This window comes from Polypterus senegalus, chromosome 3, assembly GCF_016835505.1.
Source record: "Polypterus senegalus isolate Bchr_013 chromosome 3, ASM1683550v1, whole genome shotgun sequence".
In the NCBI taxonomy this organism is placed as follows: Eukaryota; Metazoa; Chordata; class Cladistia; order Polypteriformes; family Polypteridae; genus Polypterus; species Polypterus senegalus.
Genome location: NC_053156.1, coordinates 32,824,028 through 32,838,971, shown reverse-complemented (window position 1 = coordinate 32,838,971; position 14,944 = coordinate 32,824,028). Strand labels below are relative to the sequence as shown.

The 14,944-nt window shown below is 38.0% G+C and overlaps 1 protein-coding gene across 1 annotated transcript; it reads left to right on the top strand.

The window, feature by feature from the left end:
• The first annotated feature begins 9 nt into the window (after nt 1–9).
• On the top strand, nt 10–13,403 carry LOC120524998 (cornifelin homolog). Its single transcript, XM_039746918.1, has 4 exons — nt 10–100; nt 8,242–8,365; nt 11,353–11,537; nt 12,566–13,403. The coding sequence occupies exons 2-4, from the start codon at nt 8,257–8,259 to the stop codon at nt 12,737–12,739; spliced, it is 468 nt and encodes a 155-aa protein (XP_039602852.1). The 5' UTR covers nt 10–100; nt 8,242–8,256; the 3' UTR covers nt 12,740–13,403.
• Nucleotides 13,404–14,944: the final 1,541 nt, after the last annotated feature.

Genomic DNA, 14,944 nt, shown 5'->3' with positions numbered 1-14,944 from the left:
TACGTAAAACTCCACCCTGATCCATATAAAACAGTCACCTGTCCTATAGAGGCGTATTCCGGTTACACTTGTCTGAAGATTTAACGGGTGTCAAGTGCAGGTAAGGTCAGCTCTCCTCACCATCTACAGGCATGTTTGGATTTGAGTATCACCTTATTTCGTTCTTATTCTTTACGAAATTAAAATGTGATTTTATTAATTGTATTATTTTTTATTACTTTATTTAATCTCATGAGGGTATCAGTGCTAAGCTTCAACTGGTGGTTTTATCTGTGTTCGTATGGTTATTCTGATTTATATTTAAGTTTCGTCCATTTTCTGAAACAAAATATCAGTTACAACAACAACAATAATAATATGATCGTCGTCATCATCAACATCATCATCGTCGCGTTATTTAATATACGACTACACTATTCCTAACTTTTGATTTATTCTACATTACAAATGGATTAACAGATGATAGAGGTAATTCAAGGTTTCTAGTAGTATACTAATTGATACTAGAACCTATTACTTAAAAGGTTGAAGACTTTGGAAGCGTTTCTGTTTTTCGTATAATCTATTATTATTATTATTATTATTATTATTATTATTATTATTATTATTATTATTATTATTATTATTCATAAGTTATATATTTACTACACTGTTGTTACATACTTTCGTAACCTGAGATGAATTGGCGCCCCGTCCTAAGATTGTTTCCCCCTTTGCGCTCGATGCTTGCTGAGAAAGGCTAAATCTGCTGTGCGACCCTGCCCCGCATAAGTGAATATAGAAAATGGATGGATGGATTTTAGTGCGCATTAGTCAGCCCTGCCACCTCACGGGTTCATCGTCCTGTGTTGGTATTAAGTGCCGGGATATTGTTCGTGACCAGTTTGATCTTTTTTTTAACTGCGATTTTACTCCACATTTCCCAGTTAATCTCATTTTGCCCTAGAGAGAGTGAAGCGGTGCTTCGTCCAGTCCAGAGCTGGTTCTTGCTTTTTGCTCATTCAGTGCTGCCGGGATATCAAAACTGCATTGGCTTGAGCGAGTTTGAAAATCTAATGCTACCAATTAGTAAAATATTTGTTGACTGTGAACTTTTGTATTTATATATTTATATATGTGCATATAATCGATTTGCGGCAAAAAAATAAATTTCAGAAATTGTATATCATTATGACAGGTACGTTTCAGAATAATATTAGTCGTTACGGATTTTATAATGCTAAATAATGAGAACTGTGTTGAAAAAATACCATTCTTAAAAACAAAGGTTCCGAAATGGTTATTCTGAGCGATGCCACAAGAGAACCATTTCTGATTCCTAAAAAAACTATCCACATTAAGGTCTCAGAAAGAACGATCTTATTTTGATCCATTAACAGATTCCATAGGTTATAACAGATTAGTGAACTACCCGTGGGTTACTGATTTTTCAAGAACGATTTCTCCATGCAGTAACACAGACTAAGTTTAGGTTTTCTTGATCTTTTAGCTTCCCGCAAGTTCGCTTTCTATAAGCTTAAGATGTTTGTTTTGTTGAGTTATTATGAACCTTTTCAAGACCCAAAGATCTAAATTCCTATGAAAAGTACCCATCCTAGAATGAAATGGTTCTTTGTCAAGTAGTTGTTTCATCGAGGGACTTCACAAAAGTCCAGCAAAGTGCCATTAAAGAAGCAGTATTTTTAAGAGTATTGAAGGCCATTCATTTTAGCTTTACTGGCGCTACAAAGCATACGATTAGTATAAAGACAAAGATTTTCATAAATAGTAACTCATGGCACACTCTTATTGTAATGGATTTCTAGAAGTGATTAATGTGTTCTCTAAATTGTTGATCTGCAAGCGACTTCTGTAGTCTTTTGTTAGTATAAGGCGCCCAATTTCTTAATAATAAAATAGGTATTTTAAAGAGATTTAATGTATTTGATTATTAAGGTGCGGACCCAACCGACAATTAAAAAGGTGGTGGCAGCGAATACCATTGTGAGGCAGTGGGTATTGGCTGCTTTTGGAAGTTCTAGTTATCACAGTATCTAGCCTTTATGACAGCAGTACCCTGCTGCTTGGTCTCTGCGGTTTGAATAAAATAACAGAAGAGACTCCACTAAGGAGAAACTGGAAAAACCGCCCGGACTGAAACTGCTGTAAGGTGGTCCACCTAATCGGTTTGTCAGCATTCCTAGTTGAGCAGATGTTCTTATTGATCACGTTCCTGCCGAATGCGTTCCAAGCTAAAATTACACATATGAAAATCTGCTGCACAAAATAAAATTGTTTTATTCAAAAACGAAAAAACAACTCCACTTAATGTACTTAACTATCCGAAAAAATGTTTTTTTGAATGTTAAACAAATTACTTTTTCATGTTTTGATGTATTAATTATATTAAAAAATAAATTATTTATTAAAAAAACAAACAGAACCCTGGGACAACAATGCAACAAAAAAAGGGGGAGGGAGTCTTTATGCATAGATAGATAGATAGATAGATAGATAGATAGATAGATAGATAGATAGATAGATAGATAGATAGATAGATAGATAGATAGATAGATAGATAGATAGATCTTCATTTGTTTTAACATAAACCTTTTAAACAAACATCCATCTATCCATTACTCAACCCCCTACGAATAAATACATTTAAACAACATGAAACATACATTTGTGTTAGCTTACTGTATCTTTCAGTTTATGTGGTCAAGATGGATAGATTATTTAGCAAGTGTACAAGACAAAATGAGGATAAAGATTTGGGGCACCAAAGTTATCCCCGTATAATTAAAAGATCTTAATTGAACCAAAACTAAACATGAGTATGTATTCTCTAATGGACACTAATTATAGATTGCATCAAGATGGTGGAGGAGCCAGTTTTAAGGGCAGGAAACAGAAGAGGTGGGCTAAGGAGATCAGAAGCCAGAATGACTGAAAAGGAAGAAAACTTCTGACTTGGTTGTCCCAGTGCCAGTGAGGCATTATACAGATGTTTTGCTGTTGGCATAAAGGAGCCCACATTGTATTTCTTGACACACTTCTACTGAATGATTCATTGGCTGAAAGTCTTCTTTTTTGGTGTGTCAGAGAAAGGATGTGCAGCATTGTTCATCATGGCACTTATGCTTTAATTTTCTCCTTTGCTATGATCTCCAGGGGGTCCAGAGTATGTCCTATAACTGTTCCTGCCCTTTTAATCACTTTATTGATCAACATGCTTCTTTTGAAGTGATGTTACTATCCCAGTGCACCACATCTTACAAAACTGCACTGGTGTTCAGATGTGAAGAATGTCCCTTCCAACATTTCCTAACGAGAAAGAGTCTGCTCTGCCCCCTTCATCTATAGTTCCTCTGTATTCCAAGACATAGTCCAACCTGACATTAATGTTTTCCCCTGAGTGGACTACCTCAACATCCAATCCTTGAAAGTGACCAGACATATGAGGTTCTTTGGTGTGGCAAAAGTCAATAACCAGTTCTTTGGTTTTGCTGATGTTAAGATGCAGACAATTCCCAAAATTCTCCACCTGACTCTTCTCCTCTGTCTTAAGTAAAAGATATTATATTAATGTGTTAAGGAAACTGAAGAAAAAAAATAAGACTAATTCTGTAACTTTCTTTCTTACCAGTCACACGCTTTTCTTATTTATTTTCTTATTTTTGGAAATGCATAAAAAACAATAATCAAAAGGCTAATGCCTTTTAATTTCAATTCTTATTAGCCATTAAGTTCATGTTAATGAACCCGTCTGTTCACTTGCAGACTCATCATAAAATTATATCTGCTTGGTTGCACTTTTCTTTCAGTACTCCATCAAACCTTTACATTATAAGTGTGTTTGTTTGCCTCTTTTTAATTTAGACGATGGCTTACTTTTCAGCGCCCTCTTTTCTAGATTATTATCAGAAGCAGGTCACTTCTGCAGTTTCTCAGTTAACTTCAGAGGTGTGGCAGGTGTTTCAAGTTTCTTTGTATAAAAGGTGGTTTGTCCGGGTTACAAAAACATTAGAGGAATGCTGTGGTCACATTTTCTTTATTCCGTGACTAAGCTGTTTTTTTAGGATTAGCTTTGACCCTAACCAGACTGCAACACAAGGGGCAGCCTCGTGGCCAGTCACTCAAACCACTGTAAAATAACCCACCAATTGAAACTACACTATAACGATAATGGTTCTTAAATGGCACTATATTGTTCTTTACTGGGTTGTGTGGTTCTTTGTAGAATCATTGTTAAAGAAAGAACTATTTCATGTAAAGTTCTTAGCATATGAAGTTGGCTCTTTGTGCTTTGAGAAGTTTCTAAAATGCAGAAAAAACCTGAAACCTTTAATGTATGATAGGCTAACTAATGGAACACTAACAGAGTAAGAAAAGTTGAACTTTAACTTAACCTGTGTTATGCAGCGAGAGCTCTTTTAAAATCATGACCCATTTTTATTTCACAACTCTTGTTAGCATCGATTCATGATTATTTTAAAGCCTATTAGAGGTCTAAATAATCGAAGGCTCTTCCTAGAACTTTCACTTGGATTGCTTTATTAGGAACACACATAGATATATGATTTATGGCCTGTGTGTCCCCTTCAAACTCTCTTAAAAATAAAGGTGCCAGAGTGGTTCTTCAGAGCAATACCATATGGTACCCCTTATGTTTCCCCATTCTGAAGAACCACCTTGGCATCTTTATTAATAAGAGTGCAGTATGCTGACAAAAAAAGAAATCTCTAATGTTTAATAGGCTAACTAGCAAGACATTAACAGATCAAGAAGACTTGAAAGTAGCCTGAATTATTGTATGCATCAAAAAACATTTTACACTCAGGAAACCTTAATCATAAACGTGTTATCATTATTCCATGTTAATAATGGAAACTGCTATGCTAATGTTGGTGGTTCTGAAATAAAAATAGTTCCCAAATGACAATTTTGAAGCTGAACCTGCTAGTAGGGAGTTACAATAATCGATGTGGAATGTGATAAAATAATGGACAAGTTCTCAGCATTAGAAAAGAAGAGGAATGAGTGAGCACGGCATATGTTACAGAGGTGAAAATAGAAACGTTTCTTAAGGTGGTTTATGTTGGTAGAATAAGAAAGGAAGGAATTAAAAATGTCACCAAGATTCCTTGCATTAGATGAAGGTCTCATGAGATCACCAAGACTAACTGAGAGAGACTCATTTTCTTCAGTTGTGCCTTAGTGCCAATATGCAGGAATTCAGCTTTCTTGCAATTTCATTTTAAAGAGTTTTTTCCATCTTGATTTTAATTTCACTGAAGCAAGTTATGAGCTGATAAAGCCCTGATGAAGTTTCACTTTTAACATGGAAATAAAATTGAGTATCATCTGCATAAAAATGATAACCCAGTCCATAGCTACGAATAATATGGCCAAGGGGAAGCATATAAATACAGAAGAGAAGAGGGCCGAGGACAGAGCCCTGAGGAACTCCTTGTGTGACTGGCACTGAGCTGGATCTGCTGTTGCCAAGGTTAACAAACTCTTGCCTTTCAGTCAGACAGGACTTGAACCACTGGAGGGCAGTGCTAGAGATACCCAGCATGTTCTCCATTCTGGACAGTAGAATGTCATGTCTGACTGTATCAAATGCTACATTGCGGTCTAATAGAACTAATATGCTGGTTTGTCCAGAGTCTGCTGCCATAAGCAAATCTTTGGCTACATGAAGCAGAGTAGTTTCATAGCTGGGCTGCGCTCTGAAACCAGACTGAAAGGGTTCCATCAAATTATTAGAAGTTAGGTAACTGGTGAGTTTGGACTTGTCTTAGATGTGTAGCAAAACTGGTAAATATATGTATAAATTCATAAATAATATAGTAAATTAAAGGGCAATGTGTGTTAAAGATACTTGGCTTTCAGACAGACTTGAGAAATCTGGGGCATCAGTTTGGAAAGAAAGACAATGGAGGTGATAAACTCTGAAAATGTTTAAAGGATCAGTTATAAAATACATTGAAGTACAACTGTAGTGAAGCATAATAGTCAACGCTTTTCTGCCTCAGCTCCAAGGGTATGAGTTCAAGTTTGAGGCCAGCCATTGACTGGTGATTTTCAAATACTCTGCTTTTCCTTCCATATCTCAAAGATTTGCTCCTTAAGTTAATAGGGGCTGCAAAATACCCGGTGTAAGTGTAATCCATCTGTAGTTGGTTCCTCTTTAACATCTGATGCTGCTTGGTTTGATTTTGGCACAGTCTTATAGCAAACATTTTAAAATAACAAATAGATGTAGGGGTTTACAGAAAGACTAATTGAATGGCCAGCTTAGGTGCCACTGTTGTCCACTGGCTGTAGTTCATTAATTAATTCATTCATTTGTCATTATCAGTTTTATCAGTTCCTGCCGTGTTCTTTGTGTGTTTTAACAAACCTGCATTGATTTGTGTCCCAGTTCTGCATTTAGTAATTAGTACAATCTGTGCTTGTGCTTTAACTGAGAACTGTTCACAGTGCTCTGCGCCTACATTCAGTGAAGTGCGCTATTCAAAACCTGTGTTGTATTGTATTGTATAAATGGACTTATGAGTTGAAGATCATGTATGAGTAATAAAGGTGTGCAGTTTAAAAATTAGGACCAAGAGATGAGCAAAGACAAGTGAATGATTGATATGTATTTAGTGAAGGTAAATGAGCTATATGAGGAAAATATAAAAAAAATAAAATACAAGTTGTGATCAATAATCATTTCTTCTCATGCCCTTTAACAGTCTTAATTTTATAATCTCATTCTATGTAATTCTCTTCCTTATTTATATAAAGAGGACAGCATGGTGGCACAGTGGTAGCGCTGCTGTCTTGCAGTAATGTGACTGGGGTTTGTGCCCCGGGTCTCCTCAGTGTGGAATTTGCATGTTCTCCCAGTATTTACATGACAGGGTGCTCTGGTTTCCTATGACATGTAGGGTAGGTGGATTGGTGATGCTAAATTGGCCCTAGTGTGTGGTTAGGGTGTGTGTGTGTGACAGTGAGTGTGTCTGCCCTGTGATGCACTGGCACCATGACCAGAGCCTTGTTCTTTTCTTGTGCCCTAACCTGGCTCAAATAGGCTCCAGCACCCTCTGCGACCCTGTTCAGGACTAAATGGGTTAGAGAAGGACTGACTCATTATATAAGCGGAGAAGGCTATATATGCAGTAAACTTAAGTTCACAAAAGTTGGCAATCTCTGGGGAGGTGCTGCAGGAAATATAAAAGATGTACAAATAAATTACATATATGTATACTTATGTATTTACATGTCCACTTGATAAGGTCCACCAGCATTTCCCATGTAATTGAGACAAGGTTAAAAGAGGTAGGATAGTGGATCACATGTATTTAATTTAGAGGGAGAATGAGCAAAAGAAAAGATGTCCTTAATTATAGCACAGAACACGCTCTTAAGAATTAAGGTGCCAGTGTGGTTCTATGGAGCAACACCACAGGAGACCCATTTTTGGTTTCCAAAAGAATCATCCACTTGAAGCTTCAGGAAAGAATCTTTATTTATTTAGATACATAAAAGGTTCCATACGTAACAAGTAGACTCTTGTTGTTTACAATAACACAGGCTAACTTCAGGTTACCTTGATGTAAAAACTATATTTAGGAAGCCTACTAAACATTACAGATTTATTTTGTCCTCATATTAGGAACCTTTTCAAAGCCCACAGGACCAGATTCATATCCAAAGGACCCTTCCCAGAAATAAACAGTTCAAGTAATGGCTCAGTGAGGAACCATACAACAATGTCATTAAAGAACACACATTTTTGAGAGTGTGGGCTACCAGATATATTGACTTGAGTGGAAGGAACTGCACAATACTCTTGCTGTATCTGAGGTTCAACTAATGGATGGATAAGTTCCAGTAGTTAGAGGTGACATTGTGTATACATTCCTTTGCTTAGTAGACTGGCTAGCAATTACAGGAGATAGCAGGCAGTGCCAGAGAGAGATGGTGGGAGAGTAATGATACAACACAAGACAAGTGCTTATTTATGAGTTAGATAGACAAGCCTATTTCCACATATGTGTCCTTTCCCTTTTGAACTAGGTTTGTAAGAGTTTTAGGGTGACATTGATCTAAGGTATTGTGATGAAAGAGTGTGGCATTGCTTCAGGTGCACCTGGAGTTCAATGTCAAATAGGTCTACATGCTCTGCGAGAATAAAGGAAGTGTATAAATAAGTGAAACAAGCTTCTTTGACAGTTCTCTTTTTTGCCATTCTTTCATTTTTAGATATCAGAAATCACAATGGCAACATTTAACCAGCCTCAAACTGTGATTACCCAGCAAGTTACTGTTATTAAAAGCCCTGAATGGAGCACAGGAATCTGTGACTGCTGTGATGACTTGGGCATTTGTGAGTATCTATCTATCTATCTATCTATCTATCTATCTATCTATCTATCTATCTATCTATCTATCTATCTATCTATCTATCTATTGACTGTTAGGTCCATAAGCATCTGGACAATGATACAATTTTCATAATCTTAGCTCTGTGCACCACCACAATGGATCTGAAATGAAGCAGCCAGGATGTGAATGAAGTATAGCCTTACAGTTTCAATCTAAGACATTTAAGAAAAACATTATATGAGACATTTAGAAAAGACTTCTTCACATGATCCCCCCATTTCCAGGGGCTCAAAACATTATCGTAAATGTAATTATTATTTTCAATAGTTGGTTGAAGGTTCTTTCCAGTCATTGACTGCCTGAAGTTTGGAACCCCTGGCCATCTGCAAGTGCTGGGTTTCCTCCCTACTGTTGCTTTGCCAGGCCTTTACTCCAGCTGTCTTCAGTTACTGCTTGTCGCAGGACATTCTGTCATCAGTTTTGTCTTCAGCAAATGAAATGCATGTCCAGTTGGGTTGAGGTCAGTTGATCGACTTGGCCATTGTAGAATATTCCACTTCTTCGCCTTGAAAAGCCCTTGGTTTGATTTTGCAGTATGTCTTGGCTCATTGTCCATCTTTACGATGAAGTGTCGTTCTATCAGTTTTACAGTATTTGTCTGAATCTGAGCAGATGGTATAGCCCTGTACACTTCAGAAATCATCCTGCTACTTCTCCCAGCCATCATTTCATCAATAAACATTAGTGACCAACTTCCATTGGTAGTCACGCATGCCCGTGCCATAACCCTTCTGTATTCAACATTCTGGTACATTTTAATCTTAGTTTCATTTCTCCAAAAAAACTGTTCCAAACCTGGACTGGTTTTTAAAAAATATTTTCTGGTAAGTCTCATCTGTCCTTCCTATGCTTGACTGGTGGTTTGCTCATTGTGGTAAACCCTCTGTCTTTACTTTCATGAAGTGTCCTCTTGATTGTAGACGTTGGCAATGATAGCTCTGTCCCTAAGAGAGTGTTCTTGGTTTGGCTAAATGTTGAGAAAGGGGTTAAACTTCTCCAAGGAATGAATTGAGCAGTCATCTAAAACACTTGTCTTCTTTGATTGTCCAGGCATTCTGGTGTCGCTGTGCTCACCTGTGCATTCCTTCTCTGATTGGTTTGCTTTGTTTTCTCTGCCTAATTATGGGCTATTTTTACTTGCATGGACAGCTCTTTGAACCCCATATTGAGAGTTCACAGTGAAAGCTTCCAAATGCAAATTCCTCACTTGGAATCAACTGCTGACCTTCAGCCAGCTTAATAGTTAATGAAATAATGAGAGACCTTCTCCCACCTGGCTATGAAACACCTTCTCAGTTAAATGTTGTGGTAATGCAGCCCCCCTGTACACAGCAGACACAACACCAATGTCCAAAACACACATGTTTAGCTCTCTTTTCTTTGTACACCACACAATGCACTTAAGATTCTCTATCTTTCCTTCCTCTTTTGTCGCCCTCACTCCTTCTGTCTCCTTCCTCCAAACTCCGGCTTGTCCAACGGAGTGAGGCGGCCCCTTTTATCATGCCCCGGATGTGCTGCAGGTGGTCCATTATGACCTTCCTGCGGCACTTCCTAGGCATGTCTGGAATCCCCACTGGCAGCACTTGCGGGTGTGGCGGAAGTGCTGTATTCCAAGGCTCCATGATGTTCTGGGCACCCCCTTGTGGGCTCCAATAGAGTTGAGCTTCCATGCTCTGATCCCGTGGCCCCCATACAAGCCAGGTCAGCTGCCCTCTTGTGTCCCAGGGGAGGTATGGTCCCTTTACTGGTCACTCAAGGCGTCCCGGTTGAACATAGCCCCCAGCTGTCCACCACAATGTCCAAATACTCTTAATCCTCTGCAAATGAGGGAACATGTATAAAAATAACTGCCATTTCTAAATGGCTGATGGCATATTTTTGTTAAATACTGCCCAAATACTACCTGTATTTATCTAACCTGTTAAAGACAACAGAAGTCTGTTTACTGTCAATGCTAGGGAGTGGAGTTCTCTGAATTGGTCACCAAACCCAAATAACCCCAAAGATGCTTAGAAGTAGCCAAAGGGAGTTGTGTTTTTAACAAAAAGTAACAAATATAGGAGGGTTTGAAACAAGAACCCTACTCACTTTCCTTTTAAAGTATGACAACACTCCTCTAATATCCCATATTTTTTTCTGTAACATCGATCCCCACTTTCTCTGCCCCTTTTGAAAAAATCTTTTCCTCCTCACTCCAAACCTCAAAGGCTTTTAGACCACCAGCAATTTGTGAACCTTCATCAGGGATTAATTCTGTGAATATTCTGAATATTCACTTCCTTGGAGAGCATCAGCACTAGAAACCTTGAGCAATTTTTCAACAGCTTACACTAGTTACCTCTGGTCTCTCTGCTGCCCCTTGATAAAGGGCTTGACGATTCTCATGTAAACCTGTCGATTAGAACTTCTACTTGGGATCCACCGTTTGTAAAAAGAGGTCTCCCTGCTGCTTCCTATCAACGTTGGTAATTTCTGATCTATTACATGTGGTCTTTCACTATCCACCCATTAAAATTTTATTTTCCAAAGGGGTATAGTGTCCCTATTGATGGTGACCCAATTTAGCAGGCATTACTCAGGATGAATTTTCTCCTGTAGGGCTTCTAATGTGTCATCCCCTTTCCAGCACTGCACGTAATTGTCTGCACTCCCAGCCCTTTTTCAAACTTTAGACAGTAAACACTCAACGAATTATCAAGTTTTTCATTCCTTGTAGGGAAATACATTCTGTTTAAATCTGATTAATATTAAGCTATTGTGAATAATGTTAATAGCATTGCTTTTTAATGAAAAGTCGATTCTTTCTTTCTTTGAAAGGAGAAATGCAACAAAACAAAAGAAATCTTTATTTTTAGTGGTAAAATATTCCTAATATTAAAGGGTCTTTACTTTCTTTTTGTCACACTTTTGTTTCTTTTTTTGCAGGTTGCTGCGCTACCTGGTGTTTGCCGTGCTTCATGTGCAAGACAGCCAATGATTTTGGCCAATGCGTATGTCTGCCCCTGCTCGACCCTACGCTGACTGGCTACTTTTTTGGATTTACACCTTTAACAATTCCTCCCATCTCTCTAGCCATGCGAGCATCCTTGAGGGAAAGATACGGCATTCAGGTATTGTCATACAGTATTTAGCACTTTGAGCATGGAAAAAGTACTATATAAATAATATATATTAATACTATTGGAGAGTACTAGCTACTAAAGGTTGTGGCATTTGTCCTTGAACTATACAATATTAAGCACAAACAAGTCAAAAGCACTGGAAAAGACGCTTCAAGTAATTAAAACGTTTCAAAACTTTTCATAAGAACAGGCCATTCAGCCCAACAAAAGTCACAAGTCCAATACACTTAATTCCTCCAAGATCACATCATGTCAAGTTTTGAAGGTCCCTAAAGCTCTACAGTCTACCACACTACTCGGTCACTTATTCCATTTGTCTGTGGTTCTCTGTGTGAAGAAAAACGTCCTAACATCCATCCATTATCCAACCCACTATATCCTAACTACAGGGTCACAGGGGTCTGCTGGAGCCAATCCCAGCCAACATAGGGCACAAGGCAGGAAACAAATTCCAGGCAGGGCGCCAGCCCACCGCAGGACACGCACACACACACCCACACACCAAGCACACACTAGGGACAATTTTAGAATCACCAATGCACCTAACCAGCATATCTTTGGACTGTGGGAGGAAACCGGAGTACCCAGAGGAAACCCATGCAGACACAGGGAGAACATGCAAACTCCTTGCATGGAGGACTCAGGAAGCGAACTTGGGTCTCCTATCTGCGAGGCAAACCTGCTAACATTTGTCCAAAATTCCATTGGTCTCATTCCATTGGACCTATTCCTGTCATAAATTTTAAGCACTTCAGTCATGTCACCTTTTTATCTCCTTTTTGCTTAACTCTTTTTTCATTGTAATAAACTTCTTTTTCTTTTTTTTATAATTTTACATTCACAAAGATCAACGCAATACGCCTCTGCATTTACAACTTCTTCCTTTCAGAAGTGAGACAAAATGTGCACATAATGGCCCATTAACAGTTCTGTTTTTATTTTATAAAACTTTGTATTGTTCTGTCTACTCTCTTGGTGACTTTGCATTTCAATGTCTACCATTTTGCCTTTGGCAGGGGACCATCTGTGATGACTGCTGCACGGTCTTCTGCTGCTTCTCCTGCAACTGGTGCCAAATGGCAAGAGAACTGAAGAAACGGAAGCAACCTTTGACCATTGTGAATGCCCATACCACAACATTCAATACGGTCCAGCCATCCCAGCAACCTGCCTACAATCCCAAATACTAACAGTTCAGTTCTGTCAATTATATGATGCACCATACGATGGATGCTATCTCATATTCAATTGCTCGACTTAAGGAGTTTGCTTTGCTTTTGGTTTGTTGCTCAGCCATGTGCATTTAGTGTATTCCAACAGGCACAATAAGGTGAACCTGTAATCACACTTTGGGACAAAAAAAATTAAATATGTGACTGCCATTCCTAAACAATTTGGATCTTCCAAGTCGTACGTTATGGAGATTATTACAAACATTGGTGGGCTCTAGCAGTGCAGTTCTGATCATAATTTGTTTCGTAAGTTATCAATGTAATGCTTTAATGTAATGGTTTAATCTCAAGGGTTTAAATGCATTAAGAATATGAGAGAAGATTTGTCCACCGTGATCAAAAGATAAATTCAGATTGAGCAGTCACACTATTAGTAAGACAGTGGCCAACAACAAGTTGAGGCAGCTTCTCCTGACTGACAAGCCTCAGGGTTCACATTTCATAGTGAGACGAGAGCATTCAGCTTTAGTTTTCATGACTACTTGTGTAACTTTTCTGCCATCCATCCATACATCCATTGATTTTTTTGAGCTCAGATTTTTCACATGTAGTAGGATGCTGGCACCTTACCCAGCACCTTCAGGTGTAGATAAGGAACCCACCCAAGGACACATGAACCAAAGAAAATAAAACCTCAGGAGACTGAAAAGGAAGACAAACCTGCTTAGGCCCATACAGGTAGGAAGCAGACAACTGATACAGCTTTGGGTCCTGGTAGCAGTAGCAACATCTGTGCCACCATGCCAGCTCTATCAGGATACATGACATAAAATGAAATTTAAACTGTGAAGAGTATAAGGTAACTACTTACCTACAGTTAGGTATGCAAGATAAAGTAACTGGTGCAGCTTAAGAAGAAGAATCAGACTCAAGCTTGTACCTGCACACTGGCACCTTTTGTGTTTTACTTTAGTGTGACTTCCCAACAATAATGCTGGATTCTTCAAGAACCCAATCCAATTGCCAATACAAAGACCCTACTATGACACGCAAAATGAAAGTTACCATTTATTTAATTTAATATAGGCCTAAACTTACCCAAGTGCCCTGGATTTGTGATGCCCATGAGCAGCAGTGAATTTTTCCTAGTCTTTAGAATCTGTAAATTTATATATTTCAGTGCAATAAATTATAATGTACATGTAAATTAGTTGTATACAAATATATTGATGCAGTGTTGATATTATCATAAATAAATTTGTGTTTATTTAACTCTGTGAATATGCATCTTGCTGTATTATTAACACAAAACCTCTACATCATCAATGTCTTATCTACGGAAGCCGTACTACGGAAGCGTATTAGGGCCACGGTGGAAAAAAAATACAGACACAGTGAAGAAAAAAAAAATCTAAATGTCGAGATTAAAGTCGACATGTTGACATTATTCTCGACATTTCCACTTTATTCTCGCCATTTATGTCGAGATTAAAGTCGACATTTACACTTTATTCTAATAGTTTATTTTGTCAGTAGAATGTCGCAAACTAAACTTCTTAAAATGAATGTTCAATTTACTAGATTTTCTCAAACTCCTTCATTAATTAATGTAGTACATTAAATGCTTTATATTAAGTGTACCCCGACCCAGTTTTTAATCTCTATGCGCTTCTTCAACTGACTTCCTCTTGCACTGTGAGGAGCAGACAGCGATCGCCGCACATTGACTTCATGATGTTCCTGCTCTAAGAGCATTCAGAATACTAAGAGAAATACTTGATATCTTCTTCACGATGAAATGCATTAAAGCATGTATTAAACATGGGTGGCGGAAGAAGATATCAAGTATTTCTCTTAGTATTCTGAATATTCTTAGAGCAGGAACATCATGAAGTCAATGTGCGGCGATCTTGTCTGCGCCTCTCAGTGCAAGAGGAAGTCAGTTTAAGAAGCGCATAGAGATTAACAACTGGGTTGAGGAACACTTAATATAAAGTATTTAATGTGCTACATTAATTAATGACGAGGTTTGATAAAATCTAGTAAATTGAACATTCATTTTAAGATGAAGTTTAGTTTGCGAAATTCTACTGACAAAATAAACTATTAAAGTATAAATGTCGACTTTAATCTCGACATAAATGGTGAGAATAAAGTGGAAATGTCGAGAATAAAGTCAACACTTTAATCTCGACATTTAAATTTTTTTTTATGCCTCCTAGG

Bases quoted from the DNA above. Each gene is read 5' to 3' on its own strand.
- LOC120524998 (XM_039746918.1), top strand. From the start codon at position 8,257: ATGGCAACATTTAACCAGCCTCAAACTGTGATTACCCAGCAAGTTACT. The intron at 8,366-11,352 runs GTGAGTATCTAT...CTTTTTTTGCAG, and splicing joins CTGTGATGACTTGGGCATTT to GTTGCTGCGCTACCTGGTGT. The intron at 11,538-12,565 runs GTATTGTCATAC...TGCCTTTGGCAG, and splicing joins GGGAAAGATACGGCATTCAG to GGGACCATCTGTGATGACTG.